The sequence below is a fragment of the Pongo abelii genome, chromosome 14 (genome assembly GCF_028885655.2).
Source record: "Pongo abelii isolate AG06213 chromosome 14, NHGRI_mPonAbe1-v2.0_pri, whole genome shotgun sequence".
In the NCBI taxonomy this organism is placed as follows: Eukaryota; Metazoa; Chordata; class Mammalia; order Primates; family Hominidae; genus Pongo; species Pongo abelii.
In genome coordinates, this window is record NC_071999.2 from 65,342,502 (window position 1) to 65,363,333 (window position 20,832).

At 37.0% G+C, this 20,832-nt stretch overlaps 1 protein-coding gene across 3 annotated transcripts in view; it reads right to left on the reverse strand.

Moving 5' to 3' along the window:
- DIAPH3 (diaphanous related formin 3) overlaps nt 1-20,832 on the reverse strand; it is a 485,256-nt gene that overhangs the window by 409,882 nt on the left and 54,542 nt on the right. For all 3 annotated transcript variants that reach the window (NM_001374211.1, XM_054528709.2, XM_054528710.2), the window contains 1 exon segment: nt 4,354-4,458. In NM_001374211.1, coding sequence (NP_001361140.1) covers nt 4,354-4,458 — 105 coding nt within the window.

A 20,832-nucleotide genomic window follows, 5' to 3' on the forward strand; every position in this document is an offset into this window, starting at 1 on the left:
AAACATAAGAAGCTTGACTACAGAAATCATCTTTTAACAGTATCTGATGGAGTACTTTAAGCTTTCTAAGGGAAGATAAGATTAAAAATAATCAAACCCTAATAAAGAATGAGAACTATACTCAAGGTTAAGCATTACTATTAAATACATCTATATGTATATAATAGATTTGTATATTAATTTCTAATTCTTTTTTATTTTTAAAAATAATGAAAATCCTCAGGCAGTTGTGGTTAACAAGAGCATTCTCTGTTCTGGTCCAGAATTTTCTTGTTCTTACATTTATTGGAAACTATGGATCCTCTTCCATTTGGCCTATCACATCACATCCTGCTATCAAGGTCTTTACCACTAACTGCGTCACAGTCTTACCCTCCAGCTACGTGATCTAACAAGTCAAGTCTATATATTCTTCTTAAAAGACATTTTCTCCAATAAACTTGCTGTTAAACATCTGAGTTGAGTCATTTACCATAGAATGGGCACAGTGCCTTGTAGTACCTCTCTCATCTATGCTATGAGTGAGCCCACACTAAGTGAGGGGAGCATCTTAAGGATGCTCCTTTGAATGGAAACAGTAATTTCCAGAATGAATTAGAATTAAAGATCCAGCACAGGCAAAAATGCATGTGGATGGTATATCAGGACTCTTAACAGCAGCAAAGAAAAAACTCGGAGCAGCTTCCATGAGAACCTGCATCACTTCACATAATGAAGAGTCTAGGGGCAGGAATGCATTAAGCCAGAGAAGCAGCTCTGTGACATCAAGCACCGTACAACCTCTCACAATCACATCCAATGGCGGAACAAAGTGGCTCTCCAACTCTGGATCCTTTCATGAGGGAGGGAAACCTTTCTCAAAAACCCCGAAGTGGAATTGCCCACCAGAGTGTACTGGACAAATCTGGATCACGTTCCCATGCCCTGGAAGTTAGAAAAATGTAAATCTGGTATTTTCTGCTTCTAAATACGACACTTGCTTAATAAAATTGTAATAATCCTTCCTAACTGCACAAATTCAGTTTTATTCTTGTGCCACCTAAATTCAAACTTAATAACGTCTTAGAAACAACCTAGTTTGATTGGTGGCATTTTTTTTTTTATTCTAAAAACCAACCTTATCTATGTTAGGCCTACTTTGAGGGTTAATACTTTGAGGGTTAAGTATTTTCAAAGCATACAATGTTAGACATCAGTACTATTTTCCAAAAAATAATATTAATGCTTACCCAAAAAAGAGAATCTCGAAGCAATTCTAAGCCTAAAACCATAAAAAAAGTATATCTTTTTTATCCTGTATCCTTTTCATATCCTTTGTAGAACAATGTATCTATGAACTTTGATTCTGTTCTTTTCAGAGTAACTTTTTCAATAGTCATTAATATAAATAAAGTGGCATGACAAAGTCTGTACCCTAGAGTTAATAAAATGTGTTTCTACTTCCAGAGCAAAAATAAATGACTGGCCAGCTTGAACTTTCTAGAATGTTAACCATCTGCCAAATTATTCAGAACCTTCCTAGGAAAAGCCATGATCCTCCACACACTAATTAAATGATTCAATGCTGTAATCACACTTTAGATAACTAATCTATTTCAATCCTGATAATTTAATTACCTAATTCTGGTAAACAAATTTCAACCTTAGTCCAAAATGATTAGAGGATTAAAGTTGAAAATCAGTGAATGCAAACTGAAACAGATCCACATAACAAAGTTCAAAACAGTTTGTTTCTTAAAATTATGTTTATTATCTCAAATTCAAGAATTAATACGAACTATCACGCCAAGGTTTTCTAAACCAGTTCTAACTGATGTCGTATCTCTTATAATTATATTAAATGAATTCCTACTTGTTAGATTTACAATTCCCTAACAGGGTTAGTCTTCACTGACTACACAAAACATGAACACTATCTATACTCACCAGTCTGTTATTTTTTTTCCACATCACATTTCACCTCCTATTACACATATGTTTATGTGTTTCTGTTATGTACATCCAGTGCTGCTTCATAGGATGCAGTGATAGACTATCGTCACACACCATCTCTAGTGCCTAAAATGCTGCCTGACCTGCAGTGGTGTGATCTCGGCTCATTGCAACCTCTGCCTTACGGGCTCAAGCAATCCTCCCACGTCAGCCTCCTGAGTAGCTGGGACTACAGGCACATGCCACCACACCCAGCTAATTTTTATATCTTTTGTCAAGACAGGGCCTTACTATGTTGCCCAGGCTGGTCTCGAACTCCTGGGCTCAAGAGATCTGCCTCCCAAGGTGCTGGAATTACAGGCATGAGCCACCACACCTGGTCTTATAGACACTTAAAAAACAACAACTAAAAAAAAGCCTTAAAAATGTGAACTTACAAATAGTAAATCTGTATTTTTACTGATGTACTTTTCTCTATATTTTAAATTATGGTATAATGATCACAATAACAAGAACAAAAAACAAATTACAAAGAAAAACAAACTATTGCTACTACCACTGCTACCACAAGAGGCAGTCACCAGTCATAAAATATGATGTGTTCTAATCATGAAATAAACAATTTAATTTTGTTTTTATTATTATTTTAGAGACAGGGTCTCACTCTGTCATCCAGGCTGGAGTACAGTGATGTGATCGAAGTTCACTGCAGCCTCAAACTCCTGGGTTCAAGCAATCCTCCCACCTCAGCCTCCCAAGTAGCCAGGACTATAGACTCTCATCACCACATCCAGCTAATTTCTTTTTCTGGTTGAGACAAAGTCTCGCTATGTTCTCCAGGCTGCTCTCAAACTCCTGGCCTCAAGAGGTCCTCCCACCTTGACTTCTCAAACCACCATACCTGCCCATTTAACTCTGATAATGAGTCCACTATGTAGGTATTCCCATTTTATGGTAAGGAAATTGAGAATCAAAGAGGTAAAATAAGATTTCCAAGGTCAAGCAGAGATACATAAGCAGATCCAAAACACCAGAGCTCTGACTCTTAAACCCCCAATACCAATTTGTGATATATAAGTATCATTAAAGGACAAAGGCAATTAGTATCAGTATTACAGTAGCAGGATACAGAGCCCATCTATATAAAGAGCTAAAAAAAAAAAAAAGGCCGGGCGCCGTGGCTCACGCCTGTTAATCCCAGCACTTTGGGAGGCCAAGGCGGACGGATCACGAGGTCAGGAGATCGAGACCATCCTGGCTAACACGGTGAAACCCCCGTCTCTAATAAAAACACAAAAAATTACCAGGCGTGATGGCGGGCGCCTGTAGTCCCAGCTACTCCGGAGGCTGAGACAGGAGAATGGCGTGAACCCAGGAGGCGGAGCTTGCAGTGAGCCCAGATGGCGCCACTGCACTCCAGCCTAGTTGACAGAGTGAGACTCTGTCTCAAAAGAAAAAAAAAAAAAGTGCCGCTAAAAAAATCACAGTACTCACAGTGATTTCTATACCTGAAGAGCAAGCTGCCAAAACATGAGACATGTTTAAAAATTAAACATCACTTGTGTCTTTCTTCCAAAAGAAATGCGTCAGAGTCAATGACTGGTCTAGCAGATAAATGGAGTTAAAGTATAAATAACTTACGTTCTTGTAGCCTGAACTTAGGTTAAAATACCCAAGGAAAACTAGTGTGTTAAGCTACTTTTTCCTAATCCAATTCTGTTGTAAATTGAGCCAAAATCATTTTCCACTGTCTTTCTACTGATGGCTTCTTCATTGGCTTCCATTTTCTATTTTCATCCAATCCATTTATTCACAGTTTGTATATGACTAGTCAAGCTCATTTGTTTTCCATGAAATAAATGCAATTGATTCTGTGTGCCAGTCATGGTTTCTTAGACATTTAGTCATTACTTCCACCCACATATTTCATGTTTCTCTAGAAAATTGGCAGCCATGTAGAGGCCTAATGCTCCTTTCAATACCAACATTTATAATTTGTTACAAGATAATTTTATTCATACGGAGACTCACATTAAAGACACTTCTAAGCCACTATTATGTACCTTGATGTAGACAGAGTAAAATCGGTCTCACTTTTCTATAATGCAGATATCACTGTGATTTATAAGTGACATTAAAAATCAATGACTATATTAATTCACTAACAAGGAAAGGTGACAGAGTAGACCCCCCACAGTGTTTCTTAGCAATGTAACTAGCTAAAAAACACAAGCAGCTTAAAAGTTTTAAGAAATATTTTTAATTTAAACAAATGTATAATACACTTGTGCCCTTAATTATACATTCAGAAGCCCTCTGATTACAGTTGCCCACAAACTTAAGCACTTCATTAGAAAAATGTGTTGTTTTCCATATTAAAACATATTCGGCAGTATTTTTCAACTTGACAGTTTTACTTACTGTCTTAGAAGCAGTATTAATGTACTGCATCACCATTTCTTTTTTGATACTGAAGTCCTTTTCCCGCAATGGTGCCTTTTTATCTTCATTTAAATTCATATCTTCCTGGAAAACACAATTAAAATGCCTCATTTTAGAATCTAAGTAGAGCAGCAATTCTACATGCACTACGAATGGAAAAATCAATAATTTGTGACTAAAGCAGCATTAATTGTTTTGGAATGATTTACGTGTAGTTCTGCCTGAAGGAAGGAGAGAGAAAAGAGGTGGAGAGGGAGAGAAGAAAGTATTCTAGATCATTTTAACAGGTAAAACACTTACCAAAAGAACTTTTAAAATTCACAGCAGGCAAATAAAATTATATTCACATCACTATAGATAATTAGACAGTTGCAGATTTCTGCCATTCATAAGGTCATTAGGATTCACAATTTCAATATATTTATTTATTTTTACAACAGCTGCACCTGAAGCTATCTTGCACTGCTTTGAAAGAGCTGCCCTGTGTGTCATAAAAATTAAAAAGTAAATAAACCAACCAGTTTTCAGATTCTGATAGCCACAAGCACATATCAAATATCCAGTACTGATTCCAGCAAAAGACAAAGCACTTTATAGTTTTGTCTTTTCCCTACTCTTATCAAAAATGTTAACTAATTTATTGAATGTTCTAAATTACATAAAAGTTGTACTTATACAAACAGCTACCACATAAAATTGAACATTTCTCAACAGCACCAACCAAAATAAGGGTTTAAGTAACCAAGATCTTGCTACAAGCTTAATTTTGACTAAAAATTCAAGTCAGGTATATATCCACATAAATATATGAATTGCTCTTGATTAAGCTGCTGAAGTAAGAGGCTATTCTGGCAAAGGAAAGGGCACCTGAGGTAAGACAGAAATGGCTAAAGGAGAAGGGCAGCTCAAATGAATTTCCTCGCGAACTTAGCCCTGAGTCATTTGTGATGTGCAATGTAAAATATCTGAATGTATATAAACTTTGTATCTACTCAGAATGGATCCATAAAATTCAGGACTTTGGATCACCTATGGAACCTAGCAAGTTAAATTTCTTACAGATTTTATAAGGGTGCTACATTCATCAAACGCTGTAGTTTATGCCTTTAGCTGACTCAATTCTTGGCTACCAAACCCTTCGAGCACTTAAAAATCAAAATTCCCTTCATTTTACCTTGATAGAAATATTTAAGATCTTAGAAACTGTTCCATTTGACACTACGATAAAAGGTAGTAATTGGCAATGTCACTTTTGCTGTTCTAGTTAGAAACACAAACACCCTGTTATGTGAATAAGTGTTTGTTTTGTTTCATTTTTTTCTCTAAGCTAGTGAGAGAAGGCTCAATAGGCCTTAATATGACATACGAAGCATTTTGGAAATTTTGGAAACTTCTGGAGGCATGTTAGTTGTCACAATAATTGAGGTGATGCTACCAGCATTTACAGGGGTAGCATCACAGTTTGACCTGTACAGTAAAAACTACCTTGTGCCCCACAGAGAGATTCACACACCTAAAAAAGAGAGAGAGAAAGAATCATCCTTAACTAAGCCTAGACTCTAATTCAATGGAACTGTTGCAGGACAGGTGAGCCCCAAATTTGGTGCTTAGCCCAGTGGGGCTCATGGCTTCATCATAGAAAGAATTCAAAGGCAAGATGGTGGTGTTACACAGCAACCTTTTATCGAATGGTGCTGCTCCTTGCAGAGCAGGGCTAACTCATAGGCAGTGTGCTCAGAGTCAGCAATGTATGGGCCCTTGGCAATTGTAATTATACTCACTTAAACTCACTTAGCTATATGCAAATTAGGGGGTGGGTCAATGTAAATTAAGGGGTGGGTTATTTAGAATTTTCTAGGAAAGAGGTGGTAACTTCTGGGCCATTGCCATGGCATTTGTAAATTGTCATGGTGCTAGTGAGAGTGTCTTATGCTAATTAATGAGGGCAGCTAGGGATTGCTTTTGTCCCAATTGCCAGTTATTGCTGTTTTTTGTTTTTTTTTTTAAATATTCTAGTCTGTCTCGACCAGTTTCGGTTTTGATCAGCAGGGTTGTGACTAGAAAACATGTTCTGCCAGTCTCCTATTCCAGAAATAGATGTAAAATGTAAAATTATTACATATTAAATACTTTGTATTGCATAGTTTTACTTTACTGAATTTTCCAAGAATCAAACTATTCTGTAAATTATAGTTACACTCTGCTTTTTTTAAGCTTTACCAACAGTTGTGCTTCATTTCTGAAATGTAGGTATCCCAGGGAAATACTGTCTGTGGTATGTGAATCCCCAAAATAGCACAACTATATCAATCTACCAACCTACAATGCCACTGCTGTACTCACAGAGGTATGAAGCAGAGATTCAAGAGTGTGAATTTACTATACCTTCTTGAGTAGTCATGGCCAATTGTTTAAATTGAAATACATATTTTATCATATAGTAGAGTAAGACATATTGATTTTCTTAATGTATGAACATAGGTAACATTATCCACAAAGAATTTCACTGGAAGAAAGTAACGAGATAGTTAGGGGATAATTGTTATAAAACGTGGGGGAATCTGAGAGCACTGGAAAATTCTGTTTTAAATTATTCACTTTATTTTTATTTTCAGGCTAATGGCCAAACATTACCCAGTCTCTTTAGTAAATTAAAATACTTAATATATACAGAATCCCAAAAAACAGAAAGCCCTTTAGTTATGGCTGAAATTGAAATAAAATTTCAAGGTGAGTAGTAGAAAGAATTTTTCAAAAAGGCCTCTGCTTTCTTTTTGGAAAGACATCTTCATGATAACACCAGTTCATACACAAAAGTGGTTGTGATGGTTATTTTGGGGGGTTGGTTAATTTTAGGTGTGATGGTTAATTTTAGGTTAGTCTTCTGGCTTAAAGTATACCCGCATAGCTGGTAAAGCATTATCTCTAGGTATGTCTTTCAGAAGAGATTGGCACTGAATCAGTGGACTGTAAGTCAGTAAGGAAGATCCGCCCTCAGTGTGGGCAGGCACCATCTAATCAGCTGAAAGCCTGGATAGAACAAAAAGGCAGAAGAAAGGCTAAGTCTCCCTCTCTCTTCTGGAGCTGAGACAAACTTCTTCTGCCCTTGGACATCAGAACTCCAGGTTCTTCAAGCTTTGGGCCCTGGGACTTCCACCAGTGGCACTCTCCCTGGAGTTCTCAGGCCTTAAAGCCACCTCAGCCTCCAACTGAGTTTCACCAACAACTTCCCTGGTTTTGAAAACTTGGGACCTTAACTGAGCCACGCTGCTGACTTTCCTGGTTCTCCAGCTTGCAGATAGCATACTGTAGGACTTCTTGCCCTTTATAATCATGTGAGCCAGTTCTCCTAATAAATCCCCTCTCGTATAGACAGGCGGACATCCTATTGGTTCTGTTTCTCTGGAGAACTCTGACTAGTACAGTGATACATCTGGAATTAAGGGAGAAACCCAAAGTTCTCCCAGCTGCTTCCTCTGGTTTATCCCACCTCTTTTGCCTAAATATGGCACTTGCCTTCCTGACAAAAGTATGATGACAGTCCTAGTATAAAAAACAAAAAGGAAACAAATAATACCTGCTCTAATTTGGATGTTGTCCCATGCAAATCTCATATTTAAATTCGATCCCCAATGTTGGAAGTAGGGCCTAGTGGGAGGTGTCTGGGTCATGGGTGCAGCTCCCTCATGAATAGATTAATGACCTTCCTAGGGTGGGGGCGATTGAGTTCTTGCCCTATTAATTCCCATGAGAGCAGTCTGTTTATAAGAGTTTGGAAGCTCCCCACCACCCTCTCTCTTGCCTCCTCTCTCACCATGTGATCTCTGCACACACCAGCTCTTTCTTGTCTTTCATCATGAGTGGAAGCTCCCTGAGGCCCTCACCAAAAGCAGATGCTGGTCCCATGTTTCTTATACAGCTTGCAGAACTGACAGCCAAATAAACCTCTTTTTAAAATTATTCAGCCTCAGGTATTCCTTTATGGCAACATAAAAATGGACTAAGACAATACTACAAAAGTTTGGAATCAATTACATAACACCCTAAACTTTTGTGGGAGACCCACTAGGCATGTAACTTCATCTAACAGGTCATTCTCCATATGTCCAGGAGGAAATGGCATTTGCAAGAGTAAGAAAAGCTCTGCCCTTTAAAAAAGAAAAAAAAAAAAAAGAGAGAGAGAGAGAGAAATAAGGGGGCAGTAGAGAGAAAATACGCATGAAAGCATAAGGGGTACGGTATTATTAGAATATATTTTGAATTTCTATTTATGGGAAACAAGGCTGAAAGAAGAAAACTCCATGAGGCAGTGGCACTTAACTTCTGGGGGTCACGAAGTCCTTAGAAAATTTATTGGGAACTTTTTTTCCTAAAAAACGCATATCCATATTTTATGTTGCAATTCAAGAGGGGTTAAGCACCTCCTAAGGCTATCTAAGAAACTGGACTTGGTGAAGGTCAGTGGGGGATAAGTGAGCAAGTTATCATTTTTTATGTTTCTTAGTTCATATTTCCTCAAAATTATCATGTTGTATCTCCATTATCTAAGGTCAGGTTCCCTTAAAAGCAGAGCCTGAAACAGGGATTCAGATGCAGGTGGGGCTGCTCTCAGGATAAGAAAGTAAAGGAGGTAAGACAGAAGAGGAAAAAAGACATACTAAAGGTGGCCTCTGGTGGATTCTCACTTCACCCTGAGATGCACCACAGTCAGGATAGCCTGGTAGCAGAAACCAGCCTCAACAACCTCAAGTCAGTCATCAGCTGCAGAATCCTATATCTGATGAGGGCAAATCTCTGAAGAAAGGGGCATCTATAAGCCATTAGAAGCCAGCACTCATCACCTGGGGCATGGGTGCACCAGCCTGGTAAAAAGGAGCTGGGAGGGGGTACTAACAGTACCTACTATATCATCTGAAAATAATTTACTTGATATTAAAATAAGACTTCTTTCAAATTGAACAGAATAAATATAGAAACACACATAGCTGACCTTAAAAAAAAGGCAATATAAACTATTGTGTATTAACTCCTCCTTCCGTTCAAACACAGGTCAGTAAAACACGCTGTTTTACTGTGCTACCACACTGCATAGGTACAAAATGACACTGCAGACACAGATTGTAAAACAGCTCTAAAATGGCCGTTTACCTCAATATATCAGTATGCTGATATATGTACGTATCTCATTAAATATCTATTATAGGTAAAATACTGAACAGGAAATACAAAGAAAACATAAATACAAGGCTCAGTGAGTAATCTGAATGAGGTTAAAATTTCCATGGATATATGAAATAAATCTCTACCCTTTAAATAGAAAAATCTTATCAACTGGCTATTGGGCTGAATATATCACATTCAAAAACATCATTTGGCAAGTCACCTATTCAAAATTTTAATCTCTCTGAAGAGCATATTATTGTTTTTGATGTTAAAGTTCTATTAATATGTTAGTAATACACATTATGAATTATCTCATTCATAGTACTCCTTAATATACAGATGCTCAACTTACAATGGGGTTATGTCCCAAAAAAGCCATTAAAAATTGAAATGCAGAAATGCATTTAATACACCTAACCTACTGCATGTCACAGCTCAGCCTAGCCTCCCTTAAACATGCTCAGAACACTTACATTGGCCCACAGTTGGACAAAATGATCTAACACAAATGCTATTTTATAATAACATTTTGAATACACAGATGCACATTTTGTAGACATGGAGGGATGCGAACACACAAAGCACAATATCCAAAAAATGCTGGGGACACAGTACAATCAGTCGTTCAGCCTAACGATTGCATGGCTGACAGGGGAGCTGCAGCTCTCGGTTGCTGCCCCACATCACAAGAGAGTGTCAAACTGCATATAGCTAGCCCAGGAAAAAGATCAAAATTCAAAGTACAGTCTCTACCGAATGCATGTTGTTTTCACCACTGTAAAATCGAAAAATCGTTAAATCGAACTGCTATATGTTGGGGACCACTCTCAGCTTGCCAGGGGAAACTGAGTTGCAACATCAAAAAAATAGTTTCCCTTTGGCCAATTACTTTCTAATTAAAATCTATACCTAAACAGAATCACTGCGCTGATCTGACTAGCACTAGGAACAGATTTCAGAAGTACAATACTTGGAAAACTTTTTTTTTCATTCAATACATGGGAACACAGCTATGTCATCCAAAAAGACTAGAATTAAAAAGACCAAATTAATGTGGTATCAGAAAGTAAGAGAAGGAAGGAAGGAAAGAAGGAAGGAAGGAAAGTCAAAAGGACATGAGCCAAACTGCAAGAGCTGTTAAGTGGCCAAAACTAGAACAATTTGAAAAATAAAATGATAGTATTAGATTATAACATAAAAAGCAAAATAAATTGAGGAGATACTTTAAGACTGTGCAGATATCCTTTTTCTCCTTAATTATAGAGGGAAAATACTAACTTTACAAGGGAAGAAGCTGGCAGATGCCACCTTAACAAAGTTGTCCAGGCTAACACCACAAATAATAGGACACACTGATATTTCAAACCTCCAGCTATGATATAATGAGAAGGGTGATCACCTCTGTGGTATTTATCCCAAAATATATCTCAATCTAATCACAAGGAAAAAAAGTCAGGCAAACCCAAATTGAGAGCACCCTACAAAATAACTAACCATAACTCTTCAAAAGTATCAAGCTCATAAAAGATAAGGAACTGTCATTGACTGAAGGAGACATGACAAATAAATGCAAGATGTGATCCTGGATTAGATCCTGGAAGAAAAAAAAAGACATGGGTGGGGAAACTGGCAAAATCTGAAGCAAGTCTGTAGTTTAGTTAGCAATATTGTCTCAGTATTCAATTCTTAGTTTGAATAATTGTACTAATGTTATATAAGATGTAAACATTAGAGGTAGTTCGGTGAAAGGTATACAAGAATTCTCTATACTATTTTTGCAATTCTTCTATAAGTCTAAAATTATTTCAAAATAAAGAGTTATTTTAAAAGACTAAATTGAAATATTTAATAGAACTTTTTATAAATAACTTGGGGTAAAAAAAGAAAAATAGAACATCATTATTAAAAAAAAAAAAGAAGAAGATTTTTTTATATCCCCTAAATAAAAAGAAGAGGTTTGTAGAATATTCGGCTATAGTAAATACACACTGAATTGAGGGAGGAAAGGAGACTAAGGAAACCACAATCAAGACAAATCCAAGGGTCCTGAGAGGAAGGGTTAAGTAGGTCAGACACAGGTAACAGAATTCCATTTGAAACACAAACTTCCCCAACTGTTTACATTTCCTCCTATTCTCATTCCAAACCTGCTCTATGCACTGACCTTCTCACCCATTCTCCCAGAACCATTTTACAAAGACCTCTAGTACTCCTGTAATCTTAAACTATGGTCAAATTCTTGAGCCAGGCACTGTGCTAAACATTTATAAGCATTACTTAATTAATCCTCAGTAACTTGAGGTATGTCCTCTTTATTGAGGAGAGAGCTAAGGTTTAGGAAAATTCTGTAAGTTGACCATGGTTCTTTAACTTAGATTTAAACTCTGTTCTATCTTATCTCCCTCATTCTTATTTCCATATTATTCATCTATGTTATAATCTAAAGTCCGATTTCCTTGGGGCTAGTAACATCTGACTGAACACTTCCACTGCCATCAACTTGGGTTGATTCCTCTGACGCTCCACACCTTGCTATCACCCACAATGGCCCTAAAGCAAGCTTGTCCAGCTTGCACCCAGGACGGTTCTGAATGTGGCCCAACATAAATTCGAACACGTTCTTAAACCACCATGAGATATTTTTGCGATTTCTTCTTTTTTTAGCTCATCAGCTATCAAAAGTGTTCGTGTATTTTAGTTGTGGTCCAAGACAAGTCTTCTTCCAATGTGGCCCAGGGAAGCCAAAAGATTGGGCACCCCTGCCCTAGAGTGTCCTTGGCTTCCTTGCCAACGCAACCTTCACTTCCACTGCCCTCAGCTACAGTCCTAATGACTACACCTGGACCTTTTCATTACCTAAAACCTCTCCACCATAGGCATCATCAGAATCTCCACAATCCTTATCTCTGACCTCAATCTTCCATCTTGCCACTTCTCCCACTCCCAAACCACCTTTTTCTTGGCCCCAGTAAAAACCTCCAATTTCTTGACCCTTCCATTTTCTTCCAATGCAGGCCACTGTTGATTCATCAATTCTTACAACATTTATGCAAATCCTACTAGTCTCTCTCTTTTCACATTTCATACGGTACTTATTTCAAACCTTAGCTATTTTCAGGAACTATGAAACTACTACTTCTGCCTATCACCCTCAGTAAATAAATTTCAATTCCCTATATGAAAAGAAAGCTATAGTTCCATTTCCTGCTGTTTTACCATTTTATTCACACACTACTATCTTTCCCTACCCAACCAATGCATTTATTCAGACATTCCTGTTCATTTATGCTCGAGATCCCCTTTCCTCCCACCTCAAGAAAGGGCATTACACATCTATTATCCTCTTCTATTTTATTTCACTAAATTCTCTCAGTTGGTTGAGTATTAATATATAAGCAAGTTAATCTTTAATATATTAAAATTAAACAAAAAAACTTCCCTCAACTCTGGCTCTTTATATGTAACTCTTTTCTCCCTCACCGATAACATTTAATAGAAATATTTCTATACTTGCTGCCTCTTTCACCGTGCATGGAACACAATGGTCACTTTTTAAATATTTGCTAAATAAAGAAGATGCCAGAAAAGTTCTCAAATAGAATTTGCTCATCCTATTTTAGGACAAACATATGAGATGCAGGTAAGCTTCTGGGAGATGGAACTGAAGCTGGAGATGATACAGCCCCAGACTAGAACACTGAGCAATTGCTGCTCCTAAGAAGATTCTCAAGAATCTTCAGATAACAGTTACGGGAATGAGTTCCAACTCTGGAGGTAGAAATCTTCAGGTCATGGCACTGACACAAAGATGGCCAAGCTAAAATCCATCACTTTTTCAGGGAACACTAGCAGAACCACACTAAACCTCAGTGACCTAGAACAGAGTCAATATAACGACTGACCCCTGCCAAGTAGTACCTGGTTGAGGAATGAATGGGGTCAAGGTCCCTTCTAGACTCACTTCATCATCTATTCCAAACTTCCAAACTTGTGACCTTGTGTGGTGCCGTGTCCATCCAGAGTGAAAGCATACACCTATTCTGTAACTTGCGCAAGGACACCAACTTAGTGAGCGGCAGCCCTGACCTGGAAACCAGGTCAATCGAGCAACTTTTAAGATATTCCCAAAGAGTCTTCCTACAAGTTGCATGGGGCCAGAAGTTCCCACACACAAGCAAACTGCCAGTTTGCTACTGTTTTTAGGGACCCTAACTCCCTACTAGACTGATTTTTTAAAAATAGTACCAAATAAATATTTTTCACATTTTATTGGCAAAACTGAGGTGGGGGGAATATGTAATTTAGTACTTGTGCACACACATGCAATTCGTTGGAGCACTAACGCACAATCAAGCAGAGAACAGCAATGAGAGAGTGGACATTTTTCCAACTGAATAACACACGTTAGACTCAATATTTTCATTCATGGCTGTGGATTTTACAAGACAGCATGCTCATTAAATTTACATACATCAAGTTGAGTGGGACAGTTAACACCACAGAGACTCAGATTAAATTTAAAATGATTGACTATTTGCAGAATTAAGTGAATATATACAAGCAGCAAGTTGCTGAAGATGGTCAGGTGGAAGGATATTCAACCAAAAAGGAAAAACACTAGAGACAGGCAGAGCATGACTAGCATTACAAAATGGATACGGGAAATACAGTATTATAATGGGCCAATAAGCATAATATTGGAAGATAAAAATTAGAAGCACTGCAATAGCAAAACCAAACATTTATTCCTATTAAGTCAACAGCAATCATCTAATTTCAATAACATTATGTTTTGTTTTAGGGGTTAAAGCCAACATAATTATTCTCGGTAGCAGTCTCTGTTTTGCTAGCATTATATTATTAAAGCCACAAATTGGTTAAGCATCTTAAGAGGTCCACAATGATCCCCTAATTCCCTCTCTTGCGACAGAGCTTAACATCATATAAGCATAATTTTATCCAGAGTTCTGCTAAAAGTGTAATTCTGTTCTTAACTCCATTTGAATTCATCTTTGACATCACACAATATCAAATGGTCAAGCTTTTCATTACACTAAGGTTTTTACTACCATGAATGGCTTAGTGCCAAATGAAAAAAACAGAAGATTTCATGACTTCATTCAAGGTCGTTATACACTGTTGAATAGGGCAGACTAAATGAATCTTATCTAGTTCTGCAATTTGATAAATTTTATTGAGTTTAGACATAATTAGAAAACTAAAAGACAAATACTACCAAGAACCTGGAACTTAGAACTAACTTTATTACTACTTTTCTATATTCAAGATGTCTATAAATACACTGAAGCTATAAAATGGCTTAAAACAGCTATAAAATCTTTTGCCTATCAGCTTTACTATGTCCTTATATAAACCTTTAAATAATCATTTTTAACCTAAATGTGATTATTTAAAAGTTATATTTTTTGGTTTTACCAATAGTGGGGTTGAATTTCCACTGTACTACCCAGTAGACACTGGATTACTCAATTCCCATTAAAATTAAAAGAAAGTCAGATGGCTAGCTCATTAATAGAACAGCAGCCAAAGAATGACATTTATCCAGAGATTGATAATGAACTCATAAACAGTATTTTTTGGCCAAATATTCTAACTGGAGAATATGGGAAGAGTGTAAACTATCTTAATTGAAAAACAAATTTCAGTTTATCCTAATGCAGTATCAAGGAACACATACACACGACGAGAAAAAAAGAAATTTAAATATCACCTTTCTTTCATATACTGTAAATTTTAGCAGAACAGATAAGAAGTGAGCTGAATATTCAGAAAGCTGCACAACTCTAATTTATTCTGGAATGTAACCTTGCCAGAATTGTTCAAGTGTATGCATAAGCACCTACAATCACAAACAACTGCTGTGTAATCCTGCAGATAAGAACCCTGCCAGTGATTGGCCGGGCGCGGTGGCTCACGCCAGTAATCCCAGCACTTTGGGAGGCCGAGGCAGGCGGTTCACGAGGTCAGGAGATCGAGACCATCCTGGCTAACACGGTGAAACCCCGTCTCTGTTAAAAATACAAAAAAATTAGCCGGGAGTGGTGGCAGGCGCCTGTAGTCCCAGCTACTTGGGAGGCTGAGGCAGGAGAACGGCGTGAACTGAGGAGGCGGAGCTTGCAGTGAGCTGAGATGGCGCCACTATACTCCATCCAGCCTGGGCCACAGAGTGAGACTCCATCTCAAAAAAAAAAAAAAAAAAAAACTGCCAGTGATGAAAAAGGATTTTCATTCATATATTTGTTTTTCAACTTTTCTAAGTAAATGACAATTTCTTCATAAATTTACATAAAGGATAAAATGGTCATTTGACTTAAGATACAACTTTTTTCTTAAGGCCAACTTTTTTTTTTTTTTAATGATACATGGGATTTATTTCATAACAAAAGAGATTAGGGAATGATTATAGGAGGCCTCAGGGAAGGGAATATATAAGGGTTGTTTAGCAATCAAGTATGAGAAATAACTAAGTTTTTATGAATATGTAATTAAGCATAGACCCTGCCTTAAATGCTTAAAGTCAATGTGGAGGTAAAAGTAGGCTGGGGTGAGGAGATATCAGGGTAAAGGGTTGAATGTCTGAGGACATGGAGCAGGTTATGAATGCCTGCTTCATAATTGCTTCCAAATCACCTTCTCAGGGTGACTTGGAAAGTCCCACTACATTCAATAAGAAAAACAAACTTTCATTTCAACATGTTAGACAAGGCTTAGAAATGCTCAGGAACCCTGACAACATGCTGATTTAAATCAGTATGGAATTGAGATGAGGTCCTGATTGTTTTTTTTTTTTTTTTGATGTTGGTAGCATTTTATTTCTTTTTTTTTTTCTTTTTATTATTATTATTATTATTATACTTTAGGCTCTATGGTACATGTGCGCAACGTGCAGGTAAGTTACATATGTATACATGTGCCATGCTGGTGCGCTGCACCCACCAACTCGTCATCTAGCATTAGGTGTATCTCCCAATGCTATCCCTCCCCCCTCCCCCCACCCCACAACAGTCCCCGAAGTGTGATGTTCCCCTTCCTGTGACCATGTGTTCTCATTGTTCAATTCCCACCTATGAGTGAGAATATGCGGTGTTTGGTTTTTTGTTCTTGCGATAGTTTACTGAGAATGATGATTTCCAATTTCATCCATGTCCCTACAAAGGACGTGAACTCATCATTTTTTATGGCTGCATAGTATTCCACGGTGTATATGTGCCACATTTTCTTAATCCAGTCTATCATTGTTGGACATTTGGGTTGGTTCCAAGTCTTTGCTATTGTGAATAATGCCGCAATAAACATACGTGTGCATGTGTCTTTATAGCAGCATGATTTATAGTCCTTTGGGTATATACCCAGTAATGGGATGGCTGGGTCAAATGGAATTTCTAGTTCTAGATCCCTGAGGAATCGCCACACTGACTTCCACAAGGGCTGAACTAGTTTACAGTCCCACCAACAGTGTAAAAGTGTTCCTATTTCTCCACATCCTCTCCAGCACCTGTTGTTTCCTGACTTTTTAATGATTGCCATTCTAACTGGTGTGAGATGGTATCTCATTAAGGCCAACTTTTCTACAGAAGAAAATATGATTGAGAAAAGGCCTTCACAGGTATACACAAATAATTGCCTGTACAGCTCCTAATTGGCGAAACAGCATGCTTAAATATTACCATAATGTTTACCCCTGTAAAATTCCTCCCTCTAACCATTTTATTGGTGCTACAAAATCCCACCAGGCAAAATCCAATACACCTAAATCATTTATTTTCTCATTTATCTGGATCTAGAAGAAACAACTAAACATTGACATTATCCCCCTGACAAACACAACCCATGAATCAACTTGATAATTGCCTTGAACTACTATACTGTCTCCCTCTTCCTCTTCATACTTGGATTATTATTTGGATTGCTTTTAAACCACCTTTCCCTGAATTTTTCAATTTCTACCCAATGGAGAGGGAAAAGAGTGACAAGTAATAAATCAGAACAAAGCATTCCCACAGAACCTCTCTCATGTTATCTAGTCAAGCCTTAATATACTTTTTTAGATTGTAAGAAATAGAAAATGTTCACGATATAGGAAAGTAGATTTGTAAAGAATACTAATACTTGAAATAAGCTGCTGGTAGGAATCTAAAGCAGTCAATAAACACTTAAGAGAATTAACACAAAGGGGTCTTTGTTGGTTTTTCTTTTCATTCAGACTCCTGGTTGACCCTTAAGATATTCCTTGCACACTCAACACAATAGGCATTCATTTATTTGACCAAAGTAATAGCTATGTGTAAATCTTTAACACCAAGAATTAAAGAGAATAAAGAAAAAAAAATTGTCATTAGTATGGACCCTAAGAGTGGCAATATGGAATAAGCTTAGCAAGATGAAACCTGCCCACCTCTATACCAAAAATATCAAAAGAACATGGTCACATCTGATTTTTATCGGTTCACCTGAGCTCTTCTTTTCTCCTCTGGAAAAACGGCTCTTAGATATTAAGGTTTATTATACAGTTGTGGTGACTAAGACAACAGACGTAAATGCAGAACTAGACAAACCAACTGATGGACAAAAATCAAACCTCAGAAACAAACTCACATGTGCAAAAACTTGATCTATAACATTAGAGATATTACAAATCATAAAAAAGAATGAACTATTCAAATAAATGCTGCTGGAAAAACTATGTGGAAAAAAATTGGATCCACATCTCACATCAGGCATAGAGATATATATTTCTAATAATTTTAAATGAAAATATAGGAGAATAGATATATGATGTCAGGATAGATTTCTTCAATAATATACAAAAAGGACAAACCATAAAAAGTTTGATAAATCTGACCACAATTTTACATTTTTTTACTTCAGCTCCCCTTCCCCCCCTAACAAAAGTAAAAAGACAAGACTCGGACTAGGACAAGATATTTGCAACACATATAAACTGAACACATGAGTATTATTCTGGCTATATGGGAAATTCCACAAATCAATATGAAAAAGATGGAAATCTCAAACAACAAAATTGGCCAAAATATAAACAGAAAATTCACAGAAGAGTAAAGCAAAGGGCCAATAAGCATGTGAAAAGATGTTCGGACACATTTACAATCAGAAAAATATAAATCCTTTAGTATGAGATATCTTGTTTACATTTGTTTACTTGCAAAACTTAAAAAGTCTAATACTAATGCAAACAGGGATGTTCCACAAATTAACCAGCCTGCAATCTTCAAAACTTTCAAATTCATAAAATACAAAGAAACATAGGAACTATTCCAGACTGAAGAAGATTTTAAAAACATAAGTGAATGCAACATATGATTCTGAACTAGATTCTTTTGCTATAAAGAGTATATTGGTACTATTGGTAAAACTTTAATAGTGTCTGAGGTAGAAATTGATCAGTGTTAACTTTCTGATTTTGGTGGCTATATTGTGGTTATATAGAAGGAAGTCCTTACTTGTAGAAAATATACACTGAAGTAGTAGAGGATTATGGGGCATTGAATCAGCAATTTACCATCAAATATCTCAAAAGAAAAAAGGTTTTGTTCCGTACAACTGTATTCTTATACAGACAAAAAAAAAAAAAGGAAAGTTTCTTTAGTGTATGGGAGCAAAACTATTGGATTCAGGGTACTGTTCACCTCAGGGAAGAAAAGAAGATAAAAGCGGGAATTAGAAAAATTACACAAGGGAGTTCACTTATATCTGTGGTGGTATTTTTTATATTATGTTCTATACTTTTTGTATGCCTGAAATACTGTATAATTAAAAAAAACACTGCAGGACGAAATTAGATTCCACTCTATGTTATACAAGGAAAATTGTTTCAAAGTCAAATATTAATGCCTTTGGTATTATCTAAACCAGGTTTCCCACGCTGAAAAGCCAATATATGTATTAGATAGTAGGTCATCTAAGTTCTTACTACCAGGACATACTTCAGACATATGCTTAAGAGATGACGATGGCATTTTATAAATGTGCTTTCTCCTACATTACAAAAAAGCCTGATAAACATCTTCTCAATAAAAGAACAGAACATCACTATTCATACTTAAGTACTTCGTGCAATTTTATCAGGTCATTTTTTCTACACTTACAACAATTCTAGACAGGAAGTCCAGAATTTAAATAATTTTTGTCAGAATGATTTTGATATCACTGGCACTCATTTAATGCCTGTTAATGATAGCATCCTGATAGATGAGCTTTCTTGCATAGCTTTCATTCTCTCAACCGATAGTGAAAATAAGAAAAGGTATGAATGCGTGAAAAAAGCTATCTTCCATTCATTATTTTAATGTTTTTGTGTTATTGGGCTGACTAGCAATTAAAGCTAATCTCCATCTAAGTATAGTGTCTAAGGTGAAAAGAAATATAGTATCCTAGAAATCTTAAGTTAGGAAGCTGCACTTAACAGACATTTGTTTGGAATGATAAACCAATGGATGATACTGCATGGATATAATCTAATGGGAAGACAGATATCTAAAAAGTGAAAAGTAAAAAAAAAGAATGAATTTCACAATAGACTCATACTCAAGCAGTTCTGAGAGGCAGGTTTAAGGAATCCTTAACTCAGAGAGCACATGCGAAGATAATTAAAGAAGACTAATGTTTAAACTAAGATTTAAAGTATGTATAAGGCCAGGCGCGGTGGCTCACATCTGTAATCCCAGCACTTTGGGAGGCTGAGGCTGGTGGATCACTTGAGGTCAGGAGTTCGAGACCAGCCTGGCCAACATGGTGAAACCCCATCTCTACCAAAAATACAAAAATTAGCTGGCATGGTGGTATGTGCCTGTAGTCCCCGCTACTCAGGAGGCTGAAGCAGGGATTGCTTGAACCCGGGAGACAGAAGTTGCAATAAGCCAAGATCATGCCACTGCACTCCAGCCTGGGTGACACAGCAAGACTCCGTCTCGAAAAAAAAGTAAAAATAAAAAAATGAAGTATAAGAAGTCTCTAACAGAGGCATAGAGGGAGATAAATGGCAGAGAACACTGCAATACCCTAGATAAGAGGTCATGAAAGCTTGAACTAAAGCAGGGGGGAAATTAAGAGCTAATGAGGATAGAGAAGTAAATGGATGTGACTGATGCCTTAATGAGATCAACTATGACTCCCAAGTATGACTTCAGTGGGGACTTCTGAAATAGGAAATTAAGAGTGAAGCAGAAATTTTGGTGAGTGGGTGGGTGTGTGTGTGTTGGGGGAGGTGTGTGTGTATTTAAGAAATATGATGAGTTCACTTTCTGATGTGTTGAG